Genomic DNA, 26244 nt, shown 5'->3' with positions numbered 1-26244 from the left:
AATAAATTCTGATTGGAAATTGCCCGATTGGGTTTCTATTTGTCACATTCACCAAGTGTTATCTTGGAGGAAAATAGGAAGCAAGTTAATTAAAAAAACAAGTGAATGGGATATAGAAGCTATCAAAAACTTAGCAGCATGGAGAGAGGTTATGACTGCCTTGAACTTACATTACAAAGAAGCAAAAACAGTCAGGACAGCGGACCTTTTTGCCCCCAGCCCCCCAATGACCGCGTGGCCCGAAACCAATAGACCAGGAACGGTGCACCTTAGCGGAGAGAGATGGGGGGGAGGGGGAGCCCTGGGCGGGGACAGTGCAGCGGCAGCGTGTAGTCTGGAAGCACATGGCGCTGGGTTCACCCTGGAACCATGTGCTCCTTTCTACCCCCTCCCCCCAGCCGCCGCCATTGGCGCGTGTCCGGGGTCGGGCACGGCGCTCGCCACGGGCGGTGCACCCCCCACGTGCGCGGCCGTGTGGCCTCCCGCCGCGCCGTGCATGGTCCCTACAGCGGGGGTTCCGTTGCCGACCGGGGCTGCCATGGGATCCTGTGCCTCTCGGCACGGGGCTGCCGGAGTGGCGGTCCCGTGGCCGGCGGCCGGATCCGTGGCAGAGCCGCTCACGGCCGCGCCCACCCCCCCCGGGCTGGGGGGGGAACGGCGCGGGGTCGGCGACTGGGGCTTTGCCTGGGGTGCCCGCCGCCCAAGCGGCAGCGTGGCCGGTGGGTAGTTTCGTTGAGAGACCACCCGCGGCCGCTCCGCCCGCCCCGGTTGTAGCGGCCCCTGCACCGCAGGCACCGGGAGCCGCCGGTTTTGCAGCGGTGCCGGGACAGCCTGGGGCCGGGGCGGCGGCGGCGTGGGGAGTTGCCAGCTTCATGCCGGCGGCCGCAGCTGCAGCCGCTGCCTAGCAGCTTACGGCTGCGCCCCCCGCACCATACGCCGGGCCAGGCGGAACGGTGGCCGAGGGGGCTGGGGCGGTGGCCGGGTCAGGCGGCATGGCAGCGGCTGCGCCGCGGCAGAGCGGAACGCTGGCGGGGGTACAGACCACCAGCGCCGGCGCTGTGGGGGCTGCACCCGGGGGGCAACAGGCGAGCTGCCATTACAGGGGTCAAGAGAATTTGCTAGCTCCCTTTAGCTATGCGGCGGCCGTGAGACCACCGCAGAGAGAGTGCGGGGACGCGGCCGGGCGGCTGGGGCTCGGGGCTAGGGCACCAGCAGCAGCGGGGGCTGCGACGGGAGAGCAACGGAAGGACTGCTGTTGCGGGGGTCAGGGCGGTCCACTAACACCCTTTGGCTGCGCAGCGGCCATGAGGCCGCTGCAGAACAACCATGCAGCAACATGGACACAGCAAGCTTACTCCGGCCGTGAGGCGGAAGTGAAAGTGCCTTTTCCATCACCACCAGTTCAAACAACTCACAATAAATGCACAACAGTTAAAGCATCACCGTGGCTCTCCTACCAAGAAACCAACCCACAGCCCTTGCCAGCCTCAGAACAGCTTCTACACCAAAGACGGCCTGATGGAGGAGGAAGAAGAGAAATTGACGCCCTAGAAAGCTTAGCCGAGCTGTGGCAAACTGAACTCAGCAAGACGACAGAACCAGAAAAAAGACAAGCAGTTTTGGATCCTGCAAAAGAGGAAGAACAGCAAATGTGGCTACAGCTACTACTTCAGCTCAAGGAAAAGGATGCAGACTGGGAAAGCACATAGAACATCTGCCGGCCCAAGCACAGACCATCATCAAAGTCAAAGCTACCGACTTTGAAGTGGGACAGTATGTGTGCTGACTGCATTGCTGGTGATGACAGCTGTTGGTTTTGTACTGCGAGAATTTCAGCTGGGACAACACAATCCACCTACTGACAGAACAAACAATCTAGAGGTAACATTGCAAAACACAACAGACATACAGCTATCAGCTACCATGTTTAATTTTCTAAGTCACAAAAGGACAACTTTACTAATTGACAGATTATTTGCTATTATAAAAAGTTCTTTTGTGTTACAGGGGGTAAGAATAATAATAATGAGGGGCCCCAAATCAAGTATTTACTTCTCACTATTTTAAAATGCTGTTAGACAATATACACAACATGTGCCATACACAACATGGAAAGTCAAACTTAAACTAGTAGCAAAGAAACAACCAGTTACAATTTCAACTGCAGAAACACAGAATTCTTTATACACAGTCACTGCAAGAGCCTTGAGAAAGCAAAACAAACAAAACTCTCATACAACACAAGCCCAAAAATGCTCCACAAAGTTGCAACATACATCAATACACACCTCTAAATCCACTCAAAACACAAACATGCATAAATTGGCCTATACCCAAATTAAACAATTAGAATGGGAGGCAAAGACAGGAATATCAAACATTTTTAACAGCAGAACAGATATAACCTCACAATGGCCCTTAAAAAACATCCAAACCTATTTAACAAGTTTTCTTAAACTAGCATCCCCAAAGCAAAACACAAACATTATAACCAGCAATAACCCAGACATTAACTGTTTCCATTGGACCCACTGAAATCACTCATTCTGTAGAACAGAGACTGCCTCTGTCAAAGAGGAAGTCAATTGACAGCAGATTTTTCCCAAAGGCAGTTTTATTGCAGCTGAACCCACAAGTGACCCAAGAAACAGGTAGCCCTAAATCAATAAAACAATGACCTTTCCTTAAAACAGAGGTAATGCATTTACATACACTACTAGAAAACCATATAAACACAGCCTCACTATGTACAAAAACTCTTTCACTAGTCTATCAATCTCTCAAACCTAAAGAAAGATGGATTTTCATGCTTTTTGCCCCTATCTCAGAGTTAGAAAAGAATGAAGTTTTTGAAAACCGAGATTTTACAACTTACTTTTTAGTTAAGGAAAAGGGTAAAAAATACTTCTTGCATGATTGCCTTTGCAAAAAAGGAAATAATGTGTTGCCCCTTAAACATAATAACAGTAGTTTACTGCTTAACAATTGGGTGGAATTAGATTTTGTCATTTTCTGCCGCTATTCCTGTTCCTATAGAAACTTTCCTACTAACTCCTTGGCTAAACGAATAAGTAACTTACCTTTGGGTGAGGAAGACGACAAGCAAACCCCTCACTCAGAATCTCCTTTTTTACATAATGTGGAAAAGGAAGGCAGGACATGGTGAACTAAAACTTTGCTAACTATTCACTCATACCACTGCATTTTGCATTGTCAAGAAGATATACGTTTTGCTTGTAACATTTGTAGTTTTTTGCCTTCAAATCAGTTTTCTTAAAAGTGGTGTAAATTGTTTTCTTGACAATGAAAATAAAGGGTAGAGGGTAGTTTAAAAACATTTGCACATGGAATGAAATTTAACATCTCACCATCTTAAAGCCCAGTATGTTCATTAATTCATATTTTTTAAATGTAGAGCTGGCTGATACAAAGCTTTTATTGGGTTTGGCAGTTTCATGTTCTTCTAGCTGTGATGGAGTGTGCAGGATGAACCTTTTATCAATCAGCAAACAAAGTTGCTACACATATTACAGAAACTGGAGCAATATGGACAATTTACTAGGGAGCTAGATTTAAACTAAATAAATTCACATACAGGCTGTTTCAGCATAAATTGCATGCTGATTACCAATCAGTTACTGAACTCAAGGTAAAGAAAAGGATTTGAAACCTTCTGCTTCATAGTATAAAAAGAGAGAAAAATTCTCCTTATTGCCTAAAAGCCTTCGTAATTATTTTTCACTATGTAAATTAGTGTCATTTTAACCAAGAACATTTATCTCCACAAAACCAGAACACTATAGCTTCAAAAATTTCCCCTATTTTTCATTCAATTCCCAATAGCTTTAAAAATAAAAATTATTAGAAGTTATTAAATTCTCAAATGCATCCACATACATGCAATTATCACAATAATGTTATTCAAATAATAAGTATAGAATCTTAAACATCCCCATATTTGTTACATTCAAACATTCTCAAAACATTTTGCTGTCACAAAACAACATACATAATGTCAACAAGAGTGCAAAATAGCTGCTTGAAAATCACAACTACCTAAGAGACTGAATTAAACCTGGTTATAGTTGCTCTAACTGATGTTATTAGAAATGGAGACTGTATAACGTTCCAGAAAAATTCAACAGGACCAACAATGAAATCTCCAAAGAAAACTACACAACGAAAGATTATCTTTAAAGCCTTCAGCCAAAAAGCAAAAGACACTAACATAGAGTGACTCACTGCTATTACTTCAAAAACTACAGATCCACCTGATCCTCGCATCTATTCCTGCCCACCTTTCATCTAAAATAGACTGAACTGTTATTAACATGTTTGCCAAGATTGTTTTTAAGAATAAAGAACAACTACAAGAAATGAACAAGTTTCTGAGACCACCTGCATCTGAACAAAGAAGGACAATTGAACAATAAGGTACAAACCTTGGACCAGGTTCTATACAAGTCTACAACTTACTCATGTACTTAGCACATTTAAGTTGTTTTGTAATTAAGCTAAGAATGTTATAATTGATTCATGCTATGCTACAGAGTTACTTTCACATCTCGAAGTCTCCTTCCTTCAAGATTTCACTAACCCTCATTTACCTAGAACAATACACACCACATAATTCCTTGTTAATCACACAGAATCTCTTACATAAAACACATCCATTCACACACACATTCCAAATAGAATAATACAACTACACACAAAAAATGCTTCAAAGGCAAAAAAGAAGGGGATCAGGAACACTTATAGGAACATCATATGTTCTAAATTTCTTAAACTGTGATGATGCAAACCATAGCAGGTATGAATACCAACATAAAACTAAAATGCTTTCACCTTCCAAAGCACCAATTGTGATTGAAGGTCTAGTATCTAGGCAATGATCAAGACCAGTAGATTTCATAAATGGAGGGGAGATATATGCCTGTGTATCAAAGAGTGCTAAATTGCGGGAGATTCCTTCTGGAGGTATCAGGCCTTATATTGGCCCTCCCCTTCAACAGAAGCAATCACCAGATAAAATGAGTAAAGAAATTAGATTTAAAGAAACACAACCAACAATAGTAAAAGGAACACACCACACATTAAGAAACATACTCTAAAAACACAAAAAAAGGGGGGGAAAGAGATATGGATCTAGTCCCTATATGTGTAAATCTACATTAACACTTCTTCAAAACAGGAACAATCACAAAGAAGCAATAAATGATACAACAGAACCAAAAGAAACACACAAACAGTAACCAATACAAAACCAAAACTCCATGATTCTAACACAATAAAGGGTTTAAGAATGCATGTGTGAGGAGAGAACGAAACGGTGGCCACTGGAGTATGAATGAAAAAGTTGAGTGGACATATGTATGTGTGCGTGAATGCAATATACTTTATAGCAAGACATTTTAAACATTACCTCAAAGAACACCACCTCAAACACAACATCTACAACCCAACACATTTCCCTTTCAAATAAAGATGATGCTATTACACAAAGTCACCCTCGGATAAAAGGTTATACACATTTTCAAACCCTGGATAATTTGAGGTTGCTTGAATATTGCATGAACCAATAAAGTTGTAAACAGTTCAATAAAGGCCTTGTGACGATAGGCCCTGGTTTTTATAAATAGTTGAAATAAGATTGGTTATGATAAGAATGTTATAAACTTGTTGTTTCACAACTTGTTAATTAAACAGAGAGAGGGGAGATGTGGCAGGAAGAATGTGACAAGGAATCATGGGAGTAGTAGTTTTCTGGGTTCTCATGCATGCTCAATCAATACTTGATTGTCATTGTGACATATGACAGTGTGACAAGGTAGCAATTCTGCTAATCCTTCTCCTCACTTCTCCAAGAATCCAAAACTCTATCATTTCATGGTCACTGTGCTCAAGACAGCCTCTGACCACCACAACACCCACCAGTCTCTCTGTTCACAAACAGTAGGTCCAGTGGGACACCTTCCCTAGTTGGCTCACTCACCAACTGTGTCAGTTCTCTTCCACACACTCCGGAAACCTCCTAGACTGTTTCCTCTCTGCTATGTTGTATTTCCAGAACACATCTGGCAAGTTGAAGTCCCCCATGAGAACAAGGGCCAGCAATCATGAGACTTCCCCCAGCTGCTTATAGAATATTTTTTCGCTGCCTCTTCATCCTGGTTGGGTGGTCTATAACAGACTCCCGCCACAATATCTGCCTCATTGGCCTTCCCTCAGATTCCTTCCCATGAACACTCAGTTGTCACGATCATCAAGCTCCAGACAATCAAGACATTCCCTAACACACAGGGCTACCCCTCCGTCTCTCCTTCTTTGCCTGTCCCTTCTGAAGAGTTTATAGCCATCCATTGCAGTTTTCTAGTTGTGTGAATCATCATCCCACCCATGTTTCCATGATGGCAGTGTTATAGGGTAGAAATCCAGGAGAATTTTTCTTCCCCCTGTCCCCCACTGTAAGAAAAACTGAGTTGGAATGAAAAAAAAGGTCAATTAGCCTTACAAAAGAATCTAGCTGGCCAAGCTGCATTCCTACCGAATGGCCCATCAGAGGCTGGGGGGAGAAGGGAGGAGTTTTGGGAGGGAGTGGCTGGCTCTTCTCAGAGGGGAGAGATCAGACTGCAGGGTTCGCTCTGGAGGAGGGAGACAGTCTGTGTGCGGGCAGTTTTGGGAGAGGGGAGCCTTGAGGTCGGTTTTCTTTCGCTGGCCTCGGCTTCCTCATAGGCTGCCTTTGCCTCCGGCCCGAGTTTTAGTGTGTTTTCATCGGAGAGGTCTCTGTGCTCGCTGGGAGAAAAGGAGGAGCTTTGGGGCACCGTCATCTGAGAACAACAGTGAGTCTTGTGGGGGTGGACTGCTTTTCCTTCTGCCCTTCTTCCATTGGGGGAAGGGCCCCCCCGCTGTTTCTTTTTCAGCTTCTCCTGCAATCCGAGACCACCCCCCAGACCTCTTCCCCCGCGTGGTGACCGCCAGAGCCCGACAGCACCCCCTGCAGGTCAACACAGAGAACTGCAGGTTCTACACCTCCAGCGACCCAACAGCGCCCCCTGCAGGCCACAATTAGGACTGCGCTAAAGGACAGAGAAGTATTCAGACAGAGAAGTATTCATTCAGACTTTTGTTTGTTTGTTTGTTTTTTCTTTTGTTTGAAGGGGAGTTTTTGGGTACAGGACTATTGTCTAGGGGTTTTTTTGTGTTCTGTTACTGTTCTTGCCAACATACATCTTTTAATAAAGGGTTGTTATTTCTTCTGTTTTTTCCACACTTCCTCAATTAAAGTCCCTTAATTTTGAATTCACAATTGCTGAGAGAGAGGAGTTTGGTTTGTCTCTTAACTCATCCTCTTTAGCAAACTTTCCAGTCTCTTCAAACTGAGACAGGTAGACATGTCATAGTTTTCCTGCTATACAATGGCTTCTAGCTCCTCCTGTTTGTTGCCCATGCTGTGGGCATTGGTGTAGATCCACTTCAGTCATGCCACTTTTTTAGGGGGGAGAAGCCCCAATTCATGTGTGATCATTCTCAGGCACTTCTGGGATTTCTAACACATCAGTAACCCTTGTGTCTTTACTACCACATGGATCTCCATCCCCTACCTACACTGAGGTGGCAGACCAAAGGACCTCACTGGCACAGTGTATCTCAAACATTGGTGTGCTGCCCATAGGCTTCTCTCTAGTGAGCCTGGGTTTATCCCCTTCCCCCTTTGAATCCAGTTTAAAGATCTCTCAATGAGCCCTGCTAACTCCTGTGCAAAGATCCTTTTCCCCCTTTGAGACAGGTGAACTCCTCTGTTGCCAGTAGGCCTGGTGTCATGTAAACTGACCCGTGATCAAAACGAAACAAAATTCTGCCGGTGACACCAGGCTCAGAGCTAGGTATCAATCTGCTGGCTCTTCCTGTTTCTTTCCTCATCATTACCTGCAACTGGAAGGGCAGAGAAGAACACTTCTTGTGCTCCTGATCCCTTAACCAGTCACCCCAAGGGCCTGAAGTCTCTCTTGATTGCCCTTGCAACTTCATTGCTGCTTATCTGAAAAAATCAATAATCTGAGTGTCGCACCAGCATAGAAAGCTTTCTCACCACATCTTTTACCTGGGCCCCAGGGAGGCAGCTGACTTCTTTAAGAAGTGGGTCCAGTCTGCATATGAGGCCTTCTGTTCCCTTCAGAAGGGCGTCTACTATAACAATGACTGGTCTTTTTTTCTTTATGGAAGCAGTCTTGATGCAGGGCATAGGCTGACTTAACCTCAGCGACACCTGCATGCTAGATATACTATTGTCTTTTGTCATTGTTCAGTTCCACTTGCAGAACCTTGTACCTATTATGCCAGGGCACCTGGGGAGGTAAGGTAGTCACAGATGAGACGTGCCTGCTGCATTGGTTAGGAACTTGTCGCCATTACCCCCTATCCTTTAAGGCACCGTGTTAAGCCAAGCAGAAAGAAGATAGGGAATCTTCCCTATTATGTGCCTTGTCTGCCTGTTGGGCCTGTCCCAGGAAAGGTAAGGTTTAGTTCCAGTAGTCTCTCTCTTGCACTCCCTGATACTCTTCAACCTACTCACCTCCTCCTGGAGCTCTGTCACTAAGCTGAGGAGTTTCTCTACCTGGGCACACCTCCCACAGGTGTGCTCACTACTGTTGTCCAATACTGGCATAAGAGCAGGACCCACCCTTCAGCCTGACACCTAGGTAGCAGCATGTTCCCATCAGAGCTCTGCCTAGACAGCTGTTTCAGTCATGGTGGGTGCAGAGCTTAGAGAGGCCGTAGCTGTCTGCCAGGTGGATACCATTGCTCCCTGGTTGAGCTGGCAGGGCCTTAGCACCCTTCCTGCATGCCCTCCCGCACAACCTGCCACACCATGCCCTGGCTTAAGTGCCACAGTGGGTAGCCGTCATTACTCAGGGCCTTGTCCATGCCTCGTCAGACACTCTCATGCAAGCTGCCAGTCTCAGCATTCTCCTGGGGTTTCCCCAGCTCAGGACACCATCACCAACACCCCCCTCATAGATCCCCTGCTCCGCTGCAAAATGCACCTGCACCAGAGCTGCTTACCTTGGCTTTCTTAAAAAATATAAACCCAAACCTATTCATATAGTCATGTGTGGTGGGGGGAAACAGTTTTCCCCCTGAAGTTATAAAATGGTAAAACCCCAGGGGGTGGTGACCCTTGAAGTTTTGAAGTTTTACCCAATGAGCGCATCTGCAAAATATAAACATATCACAACCAGAACGGAAGAGAAGGTAGTTGTAGGTTTGGTGGTAGAAGAAGGTAGCCATGTTGTGAATGCCACGAGGAAGGGGCTCAGAGTCCCTTGGGGCCTCTGGGCCCCCCCGGCAGGAGGGCTACAGAGACTTGGAACAGTGTTAAACTGGACTATGTGTCTGTAGCTATGAGCTGGGAGATGTTTCTCCACTGTGAGCCGCAGCAAGAGATACTGAAAAGCGGTGGCAGAACAGCAGTGGACGGAGCAGTGGCAAAGAGCCAGATGAGATAAGACCAAGCAACAACAAAGGCATGCAGCACACAAAGAGAACTTCTGGAAGGAGAGCTGAGAGAAAGCCAGCAGCAGAGGGAGCAGAGTTTAGCTCTACACAGAGTTTTGGGGGTAAGAACTGAACCAGACCCCCCCAAAACCCTTTTGAGACCCCTCTTAAGTTGGGGTGGTGGACTCCTACTGGATGGAAGTCCTAAAATGCAACATGCAGCACTGGAGAGAGAGGAGCTGAGAAGCTCAAAGCGTCCTGGAAAGCTGGACCGGGATGGAGAAGGAATGCAGAGGGGGTGACCTTGGCTGCCCCCCCTCACCACTGCTGCCAAGCTGGCAGCCTGAGACAGAGCACAGGAGCTCTGGTAGAACTCTTGAGGCAAAGGCTTTCAACTGAAAGCTGCCCGAGACGTTCTGACTCAGGGGTGAATCCCCTGAGGAAGGGACTTTCACGAAGATGCCCCTGCACTCGTGATATGCCCATGGTGAAGTGAGTTTTGTCCCTGCTGGCAGTCCACGGGTGAGACCTTCGCTTGGAGTCGAAGGAGAGCGGAGAGGGATGAAAGAGGACCCCCTTGTGTGTATTGGAAGAGATCCAGCTACAACAATCCAGTTACAGCTGCTGCAGAGAAGAAGAGAACCTGCTGCCTTAGGGACTACTGTTCTGAGAGTTGGAAAGGGATCTTTCCTTATCCCTCCTGGACTTTTATTTGGAGGGGAGAAGAGATTTGATCCATTGTAAATACTTATGTCATGGTAGAGATAATTAAGATTGTATATAATGTATTGTAGTATTTATTTGTACAGTCATTGCAATATATTCCCTTTCCCTCATTTGAGTCTTGTGTGGTGTCTGGAAAAAAAACCCATCTCAAATTGGGTTGAGATGTGGGAGAGGGTTTGGACTAGGGAATTGGATTTTGGAGCTCTCAAACCATGACATCACGTAACAGTATCACACATTAGGCCTCAAAAACTGTTATAGATTATTTTAGTCAAACACTGCAAGTTTCACTGCAACTGACTGTGCTGATAAAATGTGACTACTTCCAAGGGGTCTGGAATTGCAACTTAGTGGTATTATGAGTTAGGGTTCCCCTGCCCCTACAAACAACACAAATAGGAAGTCATCTACCATCTCAATATGGCTGAAAGTCAAGAGACACTGGATGCTGACGGGCTTTTTCCCAAGACTTCCCCTTTCATAGTTTCAGACACCAAAAGTGTCTTAGAGTACTGGTCAACAACTGTAAGAGATTCACAGCATTTGCAGTGTGAAGATTTTTTTATCCAGTTGAAGTACATTAGAAAGAAACTTAAAATATACATAAACTTTTTCAGAATTTCTGCATGTCAAAGATTATAACGGCTACCAAATTGGGTGCTTACCAATCTGGAAGCATACACACAAGAGAGATACAAGACCTAACACTCTTCACAGTGAGAATAGTGCTAGGAACTACACTGCAAAACCCAAGTTTGTGTCATTTTTACTCTTTCTACTAATTTTACTGAATTAAATGAAAAATCCATACAATTATGAATAGACAAAATGCATCATTTAACCTGCATCATTTTCAGCACACATAGACTTCACACTAGGGAAAGAACACTGAGATGTGATGCACATTATGAAGAAATTATATAGTACTCATTCAAAATTCATGGAATGATTAGAAGAGAAAAAATTGGGAAAAAAGACAAAATATGGTACAACCTAGAAGCAACATAGGCACACTGGAAATGGGTATTTTCCAGGATTTGTTGAGAAAAAAAAGTGTGCTGGTTTTGGCTGGGGTAGAGTTAATTTTCTTCCCAGTGGCTGGTATGGGGCTGTGTTTTGGATTTGTGCTGAACATGGGGTTGATAGGATAGAGATGTCTTTGTTATTGCTGAGCAGGGCTTGCACAGAGCCAAGGCCTTTTCTGCTTTTTGTACTGCCATGCTGGGGAGGGGACTGGGGATGCATGGGAGGCTGGGAGGAGACACAACTGGGACAGGTGACCAACCCCAAGTGACCAAAGGGATATTCCAGACCATATGGCATCATGCTCAGTATATAAAGTGGGAGGAAGAAGGAAGAAGGGGAGGACATTTGGAGTGATACTGTTTGTCTTCCTGGGTAACTGTTGCACATGATGGGGCCCCGCTCTCCTGGAGATGGCTGAACATCTGCCTGTCCATGGGAAGCAGTGAATGAATTCCTTGTTCTGCTCTGCTTGTGGCTTTTGCTTTGCTGTGGCAGGAGAGCCTACCCCAATCAGACCTAAAATCCAGTCAGAGAATGCATACAATGCAAACCATCATGCAAGCCATCATGCAAGTTCAACTGCTTGCTCCAGGGTGCTGTCTTGGTGTTGATTATACTAAAACCAGCCTGGTTCACCAGACTTTGAATACACATCCTGCTGTTGAAACAGGATTTGACAGATAAGCTGGTAGTTGGACTGTTAATTTGTGTGACTAGCAGTTAATCACTTTATACTATAAAAGTCCAGTCCCCTTTAACAGTCGGGTTCTTCTAACATAACCCTTCTTGGGGTGTATGTGTGGAGATTCCTGCCTTGGGTGGGGACGCCCTCCAAGGACACTCCTCCAGGTTAAGAGGAAGAGATCTCCCCATGAGTGTTGGTATGGGTGAGCTACATCAAATGTCTACTTAATAATTATTTCTTTTTGCTAGCTTTACTATAATTGCTTTAATAATTGCTTCAGTATAGTGCATTATCCTATTTTATACTATACTACTAGTAGTTTTAGCATTTATATTGTTGTGTAGTAAATAATTCTGATTAAGATCTTTTGTCTGATTATTTGTAATAATAAATGATTCGTTTTATATAAATATTCTCCTTTTGTTAATCAATAAAGCCTGTGGGACAAAACTGGTTCAATCACGCCTCTGTAATTCTTTAAACTGTTGACATAATCTGAGGCTAAGATAGGATTCAGCTGCACCTAGGCTCCTCTCTGAGCAGGGGTTTCGAAAGCAAGGGAGTCCTTTCTTCACCTCGTGACTCAACGGCAGGGCTTTTATAATAAATTTTTTTCTAAGCCTTCCACTCCCACCCGAGACATTTCCCTATTAAACTGTCTTTATCTCAACCCACAAGTTTTCCAGCTTTTACCCTTCCAGTTCTCTCCCAGATCCCACTGGTGGGAGAGTGAGCGACCAGCTGCACGGGGCTTGGCTGCTGGCTGGGATTATACCACAACACAAAGTCACATCAAAGTTCCACTTAAATATTCAAGCATATTAAATCAAAGATGTCACTACATGAAGGCTCAACAACCTCTAAAGATTCAGTGACATTTATAGATAGGCTTAAGCCTATCAAAACTTAGTTTGTGATATATTCTTAATGTCTATTACCAGCGACTAAGTGTAACACAATGCTGTAACCAATTACATTATTAGGATTATGGTTTTTTAAAAAAGCTTTTCATTTAAGGCCATTTTAAACTGTTATTTGCATTAAGAAATCTTATAGACTAACAGAGAGAGAAAGCTATGTCAAAGCACTTACCAAACTGACTAAGGACTGAGGACTGAGTAATGGGTGGTTTTAGATCCCAGGATGATGTGGTAGTGGTGGTAGAACTATTATTGTTTTGTTGAGAGGTAAACTGACCCAAACCTGGAGATTTCAATTGGTCCAAGATTTGAGATCCAGCAGAGTTTGTCAATTTAGAGGACCCAAGTTCACCAAAGCCAGAACAAAGAACTGCAGACTACCAAAAGACACAAAAAAATAAAAAAAAAAAAAGGGAAAGAGTGGAGGTGTGTATTTAATAAATAATTTGAACATAACTGTAGGATCAATGCCTACAGCTGGTATTTATCAGCAACCAAAACATCTTCAGTCCTAGATTACTAATAAATCACAGAATCACAGAAGTGTTAGGGTTGGAAGGGACCTCTGGAGATCATCCAGTCCAACCCCCCTGCCAAGGCAGGGTCACCTGGATCAAGTGACACAGGAACACGTCCAGGTGGGTTTTGAATGTCTCCAGAGAAGGAGACTATATGACCTCCCTGGGCAGTCTGTTCCAGTGCTCCCACCCTCAAAGGAAAGAAGTTCTTCCTCATGTTGAGGTGGCACTTCTTGTGTTTTAGTTTATGACCAGTAAAAAAATCAGCAGTTGGAGCATATGACCAGATCCTCTCTGGTTATCACTGATACAACTTCCATCACTGATTACAATACTGATTTTCTGTAACCATGCATCTCAAAATAGCAACTAATAGTTGCATTTATTCTCTGAAAGTCAGCTCAAGTGCCCAATTTCAAGCCGTCACAATTGACTCAGAAATAATCAGGTTTTCACAAAAAGCAGTCAGATATGTGCTTGCAAATAACACATCACAGTTTTCTGGCATAGAACTCTTCACTATAAACAAGTGATTTCATCCTAAATACGCATGCAGTAAACGCATCTGCTCTCTACTCAAAAATTAATACAAGTACTTCATGTGAACCAAGAAACAACTACTTAGCAAAACCAGAAAGAAAAAGTAATCTTTATTTTGTGTGTGTGTGAATGGAAGGAATAGAATTAAAAATTCCTTCAACATCTGAACCTGAATTTTATAAATACTGAAACATCTCATGAAATGACCCATACTGGAAAAGTTATTTAACCTGAAATATTTACTCATGAAGAATATTTAGAAAGCATAAAATAATTTTACCAGACTTTGAGGAGAATAAGAGTTTACAGCACTGGAACTGCCACTTCCTGATGCCATCTGGGTGCTGTGCTGAGAATTTGTGAAGACTAGGGCTTGGCCAAAGGTCTGCTGCTGGGGAGCCTCAAATGAGTTGCCTTCTGTCTCTTGGGTAAAGGTCACAGGCTTTTCAGGCTTTTGAAACAGTGTTACCAAATCAATGCTATAAGACAAAGAAAAGTTTGGAATAAACACAGTGATTAGACTGTGCTAAAACTGAAGAAAGCACAAACAATACTAAAGCTGCTGTACCAGCAACAGAATTATTACTGATTAACAGTCTTTTCAAATATTGCTTGTCTGCCATACTAAAGAGGCAGAAGAGAGGTTTTTGCCAGAAAATTCTGCTAGCTGAAACCTACCATTACAGCTAGAATATAAATTGTCTTTGCTCTCATTTCAAACATTATCAAATTTATAACATCATGTATCACATAAATAACCTATATGATTAATATAACCAAGTAACTGGAGAGAAGTCATAAAAGATACATTGTATTTAAGCTGTAAACCCATTATATATCAATAATCCACATTCTCTGTATATCACACTATTCCTTTAAAAAGAGCAAGGGATAAAAGTCCTACCTTTGTATGGGGTGGGTATTAGGACAGTAAAGAATGAAGTCACATGCAGCAATTGAGTAAATATGTGATTGTATGGAAGTCACAAGAGCAGCAGAAATAAAAGCTAAGTTTTTTATAGTAGGCACATATCCAAAATTACTCTACCACACATACCTGAGCAGGATGAGAAATGTGAATTTTCTTACATTTAACAAGGCTTACTAATGCCTACACATGTTTAACACAGGTTTATCCAAAGAAAAGCAAAGTATTCAGACAATAAAACAATCTACTTAAAAAATTTTGATTTAAGTTTATCCTAAATATACCACAGGCTTGGGCTGAAGAGCTGCTTCCAGCACTTTGATTAGCATAGATTTCTTAATGTCCAAGCCTTTCTTATGGCAAGTAAAAAACCAACCAAAATACCAAAACAAAAAAAAACACAAAACAAAACACCAGGATTCGAGTTGATGAACTAAAATATTTTCTAACAGTTTGAGGGACATCCACTGGAAGAATATTTGCATTAAAACAATGAACATATGAGCATATCACAGAATCACAGAATAGTTAGGGTTGGAAGGGACCTCTGGAGATCATCTAGTCCAATCCCCCTGCCACATCACCTTTAAGAAGGAAAGGAATGGAATATAGACTGTAAGTCAACTGACATCATGCCTCCTTCAGGTCACACCCATGTTATAAGGAAAATTTTGCTGCAGTCTGAAGTACAGCAGTACAGCTGTATCAGGATGTTTGGGACCATTAGGCTATCTAGTTTTCAGATCTCATGCTATCCAACTACAGAAGTCTTACCTTAACCTGCTCTCTGAGGCTAATGCAGGCAATTGATTCCACATAATTGGCCAGGCATTTGGTGAAGACAAAGGCAAGCAAAGGCAGCAACTGCCATATTTTTCATTCTCTATCTGAATTCTATATCATCAGTTATGGGAAGAAATTGTGATGGCAAGGAGATTTTCCTGGTAAGCAACACAAGCTTTTCTGTCAACATATTTGTCAAAGCACTATGCTCTGAACACTTTCTGCATCTACAGGGGCAGGGTTTTCATTTTCTGGACAGCAAAGCCAGAGCTTCCTTTTCAACAGCACCAAAGTTTTCTTCCAGGTTACTTTTGTTCCTGCCTATAAGCAGTCTGTGCAGAAGACAGGGTCTTGTCAGTATTGTGTTCACGGATTTGGTAAGTTTGACTCCACTTCTGTAGGCAATAATAGGTAACACAGGAACCCACAAAAGCAAGACTTTCGCAATTTTGAAACTAGTTTGACCAATCTCTGACCAAGGTTGCCCTGTGTTTTAGTCAACATTTTATATGTGCAAGCTAGCATTGCTTCACCAAGCAGAAAGTTTTTAAGGTATAGGGAAACCGTGGAAGAAGAGCTTACCTCTGCCTAGGAGTCACATGATTCTCAGCTGGAACAGAGGAAGCAGTAAAGACTTTTGTTTCAGAAAGCTGAAAAAGTGTGTGTGGGAGAGTTATTTTAATCATACACATGCTCACACTTCAGTTCTGCGACATCTTCAGAAATTCCATCTTGATTATGCACTTTTAAGATAAAAGTCAAACTATCATTACAACCAGTTATGCTGCAGCTCTACTTAAAAAGACAAAAACATGTAGTCAAACTTCAGCAAAGTCTTCTCCACAGAATTAAGTACCAATTTAATTAAAGTGTTAGGAAATTTGATCTACTCAATGCTGAATAGTATACTAATGTAACTACATCAGTTTGGGAAATAGTTTAACTGAAAACTATACCACTAGAAAGTAATTAATGTGACATCTGGTATATCATCAGTGTGTAGACATAATTCAGGACTCCATAGAGCAGCTCTGATAAACCTTGTTGCAGAAGTCTAACACATTGCACCATTCCCATTAATTTTATGTATCCCTGTGTTTTACATTTCAGCTCACATCACTGGTGGAGGCAGGTTTGCACTCAGGTATGTACAGTGAACTAGCATTTGTGGTTTCTTCTTGGCAGTTCTGCTAGGGGTGGTAATAACATCTTAAATAGATTGTTCTGAAAGCATGAGTTTAAAAACAATAATAAAGGCAGAACTGTGTAATTGCTTTTACTAGTATAAGAAGTCAGACCATCCACAGCAGAAAACTGTACTGCTCCCACCATGCTGTTACAATAAAGATAGATACTTGCACAGGTAGCTGGGGACGGGGAGCTGGTTGGTTGGCATTTTGGGGGGGAAAGGGGGTGATTTTGGATTGTAGGGGGGTTGGTTGTTTCCTGTTTGGGGGTTTTTTAATAGCTTTTCTATTGACAGGAATACTTGCAAACCAGAAGAAGTCTTAAGCCAGTACAGGTTTGATTTAACAAGGCAGAGATATGCACAAAGAATCCCTTTAGAATGTGACATTTGAATCTAGCTCTTCCAGGAAACGATGCCTTTTTAATTGCTAGCAGCCCAGTTTAAAGGACATCACAGACATAAGCCAATTTCATCTGCCATCCCACGAGCAGCTCTACTGAAAGCATGTATGTCCCTGTACATGATCATCTGATTGGTATTCTCCTGTGAAACACTTGATTTAAGCAGGATGCAGAAGGTCTGACTGGGAGCAAATCACTTACTACTCAGAGGTGAAGTTCAAATGTTTCATGTGCTCTCCTAGCACTACACTGGGTCATGAAAAAATGCCACCATAGTTCCTTCCTCCATTTCCTTCCCTTCCTGCCAATACAACATATTTTAATCCCATATTTGTGGAACATAACTCTGTTCTGTGCATAATGCTGCCAGCCTGCAACTCTGTGTACTGACCAAAACAAAGAAAGAAGATTCAGCTCAAGCATATTTCCAATTAAAAAGGCTATTTCTCTATTGCTCAGCCCTTTCCCCACTATATGTGTTATTTTAGAACAACGTGTACTGTACTTTCTGTGGTGTCATGAGACTCCTGCATTATATGGCACAAGGAGGTCAGCTAATGGCACAAGCAGCAGACTATGGTCTGCAATCTCTTGGTTAAATAGCAAATTCTTAGTAATGTCAACAGTTTCTTATGCTCACAAACCCCAGAATAAGACTAACCATGGCCAAAACATTGATGAATCCTGAAAAGTAATCAAATCAAGGAGCCTGAGGATGTTTGTGACAATGCAAAAGCATGCTCGATGTGTGAGAGAAAATGTTCTCTTCAACTGAACCAGCATGCAAAATAGACATCTCCAGCTACCAGTTTGGCTACATTGAAGTTTACATTACACCCTGTGGCAAACTCACTGCCACAAGCTCCAATCAAGCATCTAATTCAGAAGTCTGCTGGGATTACAGCATTTGCCAAAATGTGCAGCAGCATCTGAAAAGCTTTATTACACAGATGTCTTTAGCATTTCTTAGAAGCAATATCAACTCCTAACAAAGTTATTTATGCTCACTGTACACTACACTCGCAAATCTTCCACTGAAGCTCTGGCATTTTCCCACTGAATGAACAGTTGTGAACCATTTGCAAGCAGCAGCCTCACAAGGGTATTTCTGTCATCTGCAGTGAAATGCCTGTGCTTTTCAGCTCCTGTTTCTATGATAAAAATAATTCTTCAATCACCAAACAGACAAAATATTTAACAACTAGTTATCAGCTCTTATGACCAGTTGATAAGTGAGGAGCACAGGAAAATATACTCTGGCATTCTCATAAAAACTCAACAGCAACAAATCAGAAATAACAAAACCTTATTAGTGTTTTGATATGATGTACTGAAGGTAAAGAAATTAAAACAAGTTCTCACGCTGCTTCCTGGTAAAGGAAACACTCCCACTAAAATACGTTATTTTTTTTTAAAGTGTTGCCATTGTTTCAAATAAAAACTAAGACTACCAATACTGTACAGAAAATTTTTGCCTTCATCCACTTTCTAGCAGTTTGTATGTATTGTATTTCTCCTCTTCTGATACTTTCTGTAGTTAAACTTAATTAGCCAGGATAATATAATCACAATTTTAAGAGGAAAATCCAGAGCCATCTACAGAAGCTCAATATTTGTCTGGTCCTTCATTGTCTATACAACCTCCTATTTTCACTGCAAGTAGTTTCCTCTATTAATTAGCATGCTGACAACCTACTATACTCACTCAATACTCACTACAAAAGATAAATACCAGAAAGGACTATTAGGTCACAGAAATCAAATCATTCTCAGGTCAAACAACACGAAATTTCACTCACCTGCACCTAACTTGTATCTGATTAGAGAACACAACATTTAAAGAAAAATATTCTTCAGAAAAACACTTGGTCTTTACCTGCAGACAGCAAATACATCAACTTCCTTGGTTGTTTCAATCATTAGTCATGCTGTTAGAATTGTTTACTATACGTTTAAATGCATGGCTCCATTTTCCAGTCACAGGTTCATATTATGCCTTTTTCTGCTAGACTAAAACAAGACCCCATTATATGCTAACCTTTTCAGATTCAGTAAACTAAAAATCTCACTCTCAAACACCAATACTATCAGTAAATATTTCCAGGTATTTTCCACATTTTTTGTTTTGTAAAAGCAATAAAAAATTGGATGTAGTATTTCAGAATCAAGTTCAGAAGAGTCCACATACAAAAATATAAATCAAGAATGATTAAGAGACAGGGAAGAGTGACTATGGTCAAAAAGACTACAATAGGGTTTTTTTGTCACAGCATCAGCCCTTTAGGAGATCATGCTGAGCCGTTCTTTTTTCATCATCTGCTACAATGCTGAAAATTTTTCAGTTGCTGCTTTCTAGACACCAGCCCTTTATTCTGGAGGTGTGCCTTTATTCCTATTAAACAAATGGGCACTTGGCTATAATAAAGTATTTTTCATTTGAACAGGTCAAGTCTAGCAGAGGTCCAGATTTCTGTATGACTGACTGACTTTTAATTGCATTCCAATAATTTTTTTATTTTCCATACATTTTATTCAGCAGTGATCTTATTTTTACTTCCAAATCATTGATAAAGACACTAGATTGCATCTGGGCTGGGACTGGATTCCTTTATAGTCCTCCTAGAAATGCCCATGTTTAATAAGGGCCCTCCTGCAAAAGATTATTGGCTGAAATTTGCATGGCAGATTTCAATCCACTTAATGTGTTTCATGAAAGCATGTAATTATATTTAGAAGAAAAGATGTAGATTAAATCTCTTACAAGGACATACTCTATCTTCAAAGTTAACTTGCAATTTACTTTAAGACCAATATCAGGTTTATTTGAAGTGAACCTATTTTCGTAAAACTACACTGAATAACACAAGCTGCACTGCATTCTTGCACTTCCTTTTTTTTTTTAATCTGATGAATCAATTTTACTTTATTTTTTCCCTGGGGATGTTTTGGGCTACTTTGTCTGCAGCTCGCTATTTCATTCACTCTTTCTGATCATCAGCATATGAACAACTTTCTCCTAGGTTACAGGGATTTTTCCAGCACACCAAAATTAATAAAAATTAACAACAGGCTAGAGATTTCATTTGCTGTTCCTTCAAGATTCATGTACAAATTACTTGGGTTTAATAGTTAATTACCTAGTCAGCATTGCTCAACATCCCTCCTGTATTACAAATGCTGCATTGTACCAGCAAACAAGGGTGAGAACAAGGACATAATTTTTCAGTATCCTTAGCCCTTAGTTTATTTCTAGCATATACTGCAGAAATAGAAGACAGGTTTAAAATAGCTGCCAGCTTTTGAGGACAGTAACTGATACAGAAAACCTACGAATTTTAGAATTTCTTTTCATTTTCTCGAAAGACATGTCCCTCTTGTTAGGTAAGAATGGAGTTTTCATATCTGTTATATGACACATTCACACATTTCTAGGGATAACACTGACATGCCACCCTACAGGAGGAGGCAAAAGGAATGACTTCTGAGACAATCTCTTCTGAAAATAAACTTGAAATAATGAATTTTCATATAAAAAAAGAAAGACTTCTTAAAAGCTAAGTTTTCCTTTCCACATTTCTTGCTATCTAGTCTGTTTTCTAAACTGCTTACGCTTTAATATAACTGAAAACTTAAAATCACGAATGCAATTTTCACGCATGATGATCACAAATGTCAATTATTTTGCAGACATGAAGATATCTCTTGCCTGTTAAAGAATGAGAACCAAAATTCTTGTAAGTACTTTAGACAACACATCATGATGAAGCAACAGGAATGAAGCAATCGAGTGCCAACATCAGCATACTACCAGCTCCTTTTTTAAGATTATGGGCTAAATGGAACAATTATGAAGATTTCAAACAAAAAGCATCAAATGAGGAGTCTAAAGTTGATAGTAAACTTCAGCACTTAATTCCATAAAAGTCTTGTGATAATATGGCTTAAAATCCTCACATAATAGTAGGGGGAAGTATGCAGTTAACACGCATCAGCATTGAGCAGTGTAGAATTATAATTCACAAATACTTAATTTGGGATAAAACTAAAAAATTTTATTATCTATGTATTGTCCACCCAGCAAAAAAAATTAATATTTCTTGATTCAATTTTATTTTAAAAATAAGCTTATCTAAATATATATATTTTTTAAACAGGAATTACGGCAAGAAACACAATAAGAAATATCACTGCATGCATACAAAGTATTACTTCAAACATTTAGTTTTTGAAGACAACACAAAACTCTGAAAAGGGTAAATAATCAATCAGTCTAACAAGGCACACTTACATCTTCATTCCAGTCTTCTGCAGTCCATTCTTCTACTGAGTTTTTCCATGGTCCTATTGTAATTAGAGGAAAGAAAGAAAACAATTACAAGCTAAAAGCATAATGTCATATTCCAACCATTCTGTTTTGTAAGCAATCCTGCTTTCATTATTAGTGGAACACAAAGCAAGGAGATAGTGGTTGGAAACATGGGAAACTCTAGAAAACTGTTTTGCAGATTTACAATTTTGAGAAGGAGGGGGTCCCCTTTAATTTCTGACTTCAGGTATTTCTTAGCCACTATGGTACCAGACATAATTTGCATGAACACGTCTGCAACCAGCGATTAATCGTAAACATTAGAACTTCCTCCTATTACAATAAGGGATTACTCAACCCTCCCATGGGATCTCCCAGTTTAATGCACAAATTTATACAGAGCTTGAACAAAATATGACCACAACACCTGCTCCAACGTCCATAATCCTACTTTCAACATACTCAAATTCAAGATCTAAGACATGCCTCTGGAGGCTCCTTTCAAATGTCTTAACTCTCTCCTCAGGGCAAAAATACCCCAGTGCCTTCCCCTGAGAGAGCAATTTTCTCTTAAAACATATATAATTCATATAACAGCAGTAGCAGAGTCAATAAGCTTCCATTGTAGCTGCAAAATGCTTCTTCCCATAACTTGTGGCAGAGTTTATTTGGCAAACATTGGAGCACAGCGTGCAGTCCAAAGCATGCAGCAATGAGAAACCTACAGGAAATGATCCTACAGATGCAAAAACATGATCCATCCTGGTAGTTGTTTCATCGTAGAAGGCAATCAGCTTGGTCAAGCATGATTTACCTTTAGTGAATTCATGTTGACTGCTCTTGATAACCTTCTTGTCTTCCATTGGATAGAGATTGCCTCCAGAACGAGGCGCTCCATCACCTTTCCAGGAATAGAGGTGAGGCTGACTGGCTGGTAGTTCCCTGGGTCTTCCTTCTTGCCCTTTCTGAAGACCAGGGTGACATTTGCTTTCTTCCAGTCCCCAGGCACCTCTCCTGATCATCACCACCCTTCAAAGATGATCGTGAGTGGCCTCACTATGGTGTCCGCCAGCTCTCTCAGCACTCATGGGTGCATCCCGTCAGGGCCCATGGACTTGTGGATGCCAAATTTTCCTAGGAATTCTCTAACCCGATCCTCCTTGACCAAGGGAAAGTCTTCCTTCCAACATTCCTTTACCCTGGTCTCCTGGGTCAGAGATTCCTGAGGTCTGGTCTTGTAGGTGCAGACTGATGCAAAGGCGTCGTTTAGTAACTTTCTCTGCATCCTCTGTTATCAGATTCCCCCCTGGATTTAGTAACAGGTGCACATTATCCTTAGTTTCCCTTTTGTTATTGATGTCTTTGAAGAAGCCCTTCTTGCTGTCCTTGACATCCTTGGCCAGATTTAATTCCAGATGGGCCTTGGCCTTCCTCGTCTCATTTCTACTTACTCTGACAACCTCTCTATATTCATTCCAAGTGGCAAGACCCTGCTTCCATCTCCTGCGTATTTCCTGCTTATGCTTGAGTAATGGTGGGAGTTCCTTGTTCATTCATGCACGTCTCTTGCCCCCTTTGCCCAACTTCTTACTGATCATGATGCACCGTTCTTGATCCTGGAGGAAGGGATGCTTGAATACTGACCAGCTCTCTTGGACCCCTCTTCCCTGCAGGGCCTATTCCCATGGGATTCTTCCAAGAAGATCCCTGAAGAGGTTAAATTTAGCTCTCCTGAAGTCCATGGTTGCAATCTTACTTGCTGTCCTACTTCTTCCTCACATGATACTGAAGTCCACAATGCTGCCCCCAACCTTCACATCTCCAACAAGACCTTAGTTAGTATGAAGTGGAACAGCACATCATTTCTTGTGGGATCCTCCACGACCTGTATCAGGAAGTTGTCATCAGTGCTTTCCAGGAACCTCCTCGACTGTTTGTGCATTGCTGTGCTGCTTTTCCAGCAGATGTCAGGGTAGTTAAAGTCCCCCACAAGAACCAGGGCCTGTGACTGTGAGGCTGCTTCAAGCTGCCTGTAGAAGGCCTCATCCACTTCCTCCTCCTGATCAGGTGGCCTGTAGCAAACACCCACAGCAGTGCCACCCTTACTGGTCTGCCCTTTCATCCTAACCCAGACTTGCTCATCATCCACCCCAAGACAGAGCTCAATACATTCCATGTGTTGCCTCACAGAGGGCAACTCCACCACTGCGCCTTCCTGATCTGTCTCTCCTAAACAGTGTGTAGCCCTTCATGACAGCATTCCAGTCATGTGAACTATTCCACCATGTCTGTGAAATGGCAATGAGATCAAAGCCCTGTGACTGCACACAGATCTCTAGTTCCCCCCGTTTGTTCCCCATACTGCGTGCATTGCTGTACAGATACTTTATAGAAGTATTTGAGTGTGTCAACATCCCAGTAGGGGTGCAAGGGGATGCCCCATGGTTACATCTTTGTCTGCTTGTTCTTGCTCGAGGTATCCCTTCTTAAGCCTCCTTTTGATACTAAGGTGGTCACTAATAGTTCTCCCCTTCCCACACCTTATCTCTGTTGAACCTGGCCCTGTCCTGTCCATTTCCCTTCCAATCTAGTTTGAAGGTCTCTCAAGGAGCACTGTTCACTCCTGAGCTAAGATCCTTTTTCCCCTTTGAGACAGGTGGACTCCTTCTGTTGCCAGCAGGCTCAGTGTTGTATAAACTGACCCATGATCAAAAACCTCAAAGTCCTGCTGGTAACACCAGTCTCAAAGCCAGGTGTTCATCTGCATGGTTTTCCTGCTTCTTGCCCCATCATTCCCTATAACCGGTAGGACAGAAGAGAACACTACTTGTGCTTCAGATCCCTCATCCAGTTGTCCCAAGGCCCTGAGGTCCCTCCTGATCGTCTGCAGCCTTTTTGTTGGGACTTTGTAGCTGCCCACCTGGAAAACCAGTAGCAGGTAATAGTCAGCGGGCTGTACCAGACTGGGAAGTTTCTTGGTGATGTCTCTTACCCAGGCCCCAGGGAGGCAGCACACCTCACTATGGGTTGGGTCCAGTCAGCATAGCAGGCCCTTCATTCCTCTCAAAAGGGAGTCACCAATGACTACTACCTTTCTTTTTTTCTTAACTGAGCAAGTCCTGATGGGGGGGGTGGGTTGCCCTGCCCTAGGTGATCCCTCTATCCCAGAATACCTTCATCCACATTCTTGTTTCCCTGATCCTCAGATTTTAGGGTCTCATACCTATTGTATAGAGGCACCTGGGGAGGTGAGGTAGGTCAGGAGGGGATTTGCCTGCCACCCTAAGCAATAGCCTGTTTCCACTCCCCTCCGTTGCTAAGGTCCCCTCTTCCTGCCTGGTGGTGAGAGGGTAGGGGATCCATTGCTTCCCCACCACCTTTGGGAGACTGAACCTACTTAGAATAATACTTGGGACAGTTTCCTGATATTCAATTTAAACATTTATCTGTTGCTCCTACTTATGACCGTGGTTCTGTGGGTTTAGTCTTTTTAAATACTGAGCTGCTAAGTTTATTATTATTGTTTAACACTCTACCTTTCTCACTCAGTCCTTCCAGTTTCAGTTATTTCACTGGTCTTCTCTGCACTAAATCCAGTTTGCTAACGTCTTCCTCCTATTGATGGGTTTCTAAGTCTGATGTTGCCACAAGCACGATTTCCTTTTAGTCCAAAATCCACCTTGACATTATTGCAGCTCCATATATCCTCTTCCCAACCTTTTCCCCAAGCCATGCAAAGCATCACAATTCTTTCCTGTTTCCCTTAGTAACAAGTCTAGTTTTAGAAAGTTATAAAGCCAATAAAAAGTATATTACATATTTTTGGTAAGGCTTCAGCTATTTCTCTCCAATTCCTCACTTCGTGTCACACTATTTGATTTTTTCTCTTTTGAATAATCAGCCATAGATATTAGCCCCCAAATAATTTTTTTTTGGTCTATCCTAAACTTATGTAATAATCCTTTCCTTCTGGATTACATTCACATTCTAGAATGACCTGAAAGTTTCCTAAAATGTTCCTTCTGACTTTTTCAGTAGTCCTAAAAAAAAACTTCCTTGTAACTTTTAAGCTACACAATTCTCTTCTTCCCTTTGACAGTTACACTATAATTTATTTTTTCATGTTGTTCTTCAGTTTCAGAGTTATTTTAGACTGCTCATAGCCAAGATAATAACAAATTAAGTTTCTATGTTAAATTTATGAAACTCTATCAAAGTAGAAGTATCGTTAAATTACCAGAATATAATACCATTTTTTTGTAACCTAATTTGAGAAGTGACCACCTCCAACATAATTTATTTATAAGAACTTTTGTGATTTGAGGTTCAGGATCTCCCATGGACTTGTACATTACAAAAAAAGCTAAGAGACTGAACATTCAGCATGCCTGTAAAAAATATCAATTATGCTGTTCAAGTTTATTCCCTTTTCAATGAGGACTGGTTGTTTTGTTTCCTCCTACCTGTCCCTTCTCTTTACCTTTCAGTTGTATGTTACTTCTATAAAAATTAGGATTTAGAAAACCCAATGTTGAATTATTTGAAATACAATCACACTTAAACATTACGAACCATTGAAGATTTGCCCTTTACTCTTTTTTTTGTATTTCAGCCAACAACACTAAATTTTACCTCCACAGAAGCAGCTAGCTTTTCTATAGGATTACACAACAGTGCACCTAGAAACACCTTTCATTCAGGATACTGCGATTCCTCTGGCATCT

The 26244-nt window shown here is 41.9% G+C and overlaps 1 protein-coding gene across 1 annotated transcript in view; it reads right to left on the bottom strand.

The window, feature by feature from the left end:
• Nucleotides 1-26244, bottom strand: part of LOC113959007 (ubiquitin-associated protein 2-like) — a 125096-nt gene that overhangs the window by 60272 nt on the left and 38580 nt on the right. Inside the window, exons 8-14 of the mRNA XM_027667692.1 lie at nucleotides 21503-21555; nucleotides 16207-16274; nucleotides 14194-14392; nucleotides 13028-13232; nucleotides 1210-1313; nucleotides 931-1065; nucleotides 386-780 (exon numbers count right to left, since the gene is read on the bottom strand). Of these exons, the coding sequence (XP_027523493.1) occupies nucleotides 386-780; nucleotides 931-1065; nucleotides 1210-1313; nucleotides 13028-13232; nucleotides 14194-14392; nucleotides 16207-16274; nucleotides 21503-21555 (1159 nt within the window). The remainder of the gene's footprint in view (nucleotides 1-385; nucleotides 781-930; nucleotides 1066-1209; nucleotides 1314-13027; nucleotides 13233-14193; nucleotides 14393-16206; nucleotides 16275-21502; nucleotides 21556-26244) is intronic.

Source organism: Corapipo altera, unplaced genomic scaffold (assembly GCF_003945725.1).
Source record: "Corapipo altera isolate COAL_440 unplaced genomic scaffold, ASM394572v1 61044, whole genome shotgun sequence".
In the NCBI taxonomy this organism is placed as follows: domain Eukaryota; kingdom Metazoa; phylum Chordata; class Aves; order Passeriformes; family Pipridae; genus Corapipo; species Corapipo altera.
Note: the sequence above shows the minus strand (reverse complement) of the source record. Positions and strands in the feature narration are given on the sequence as shown.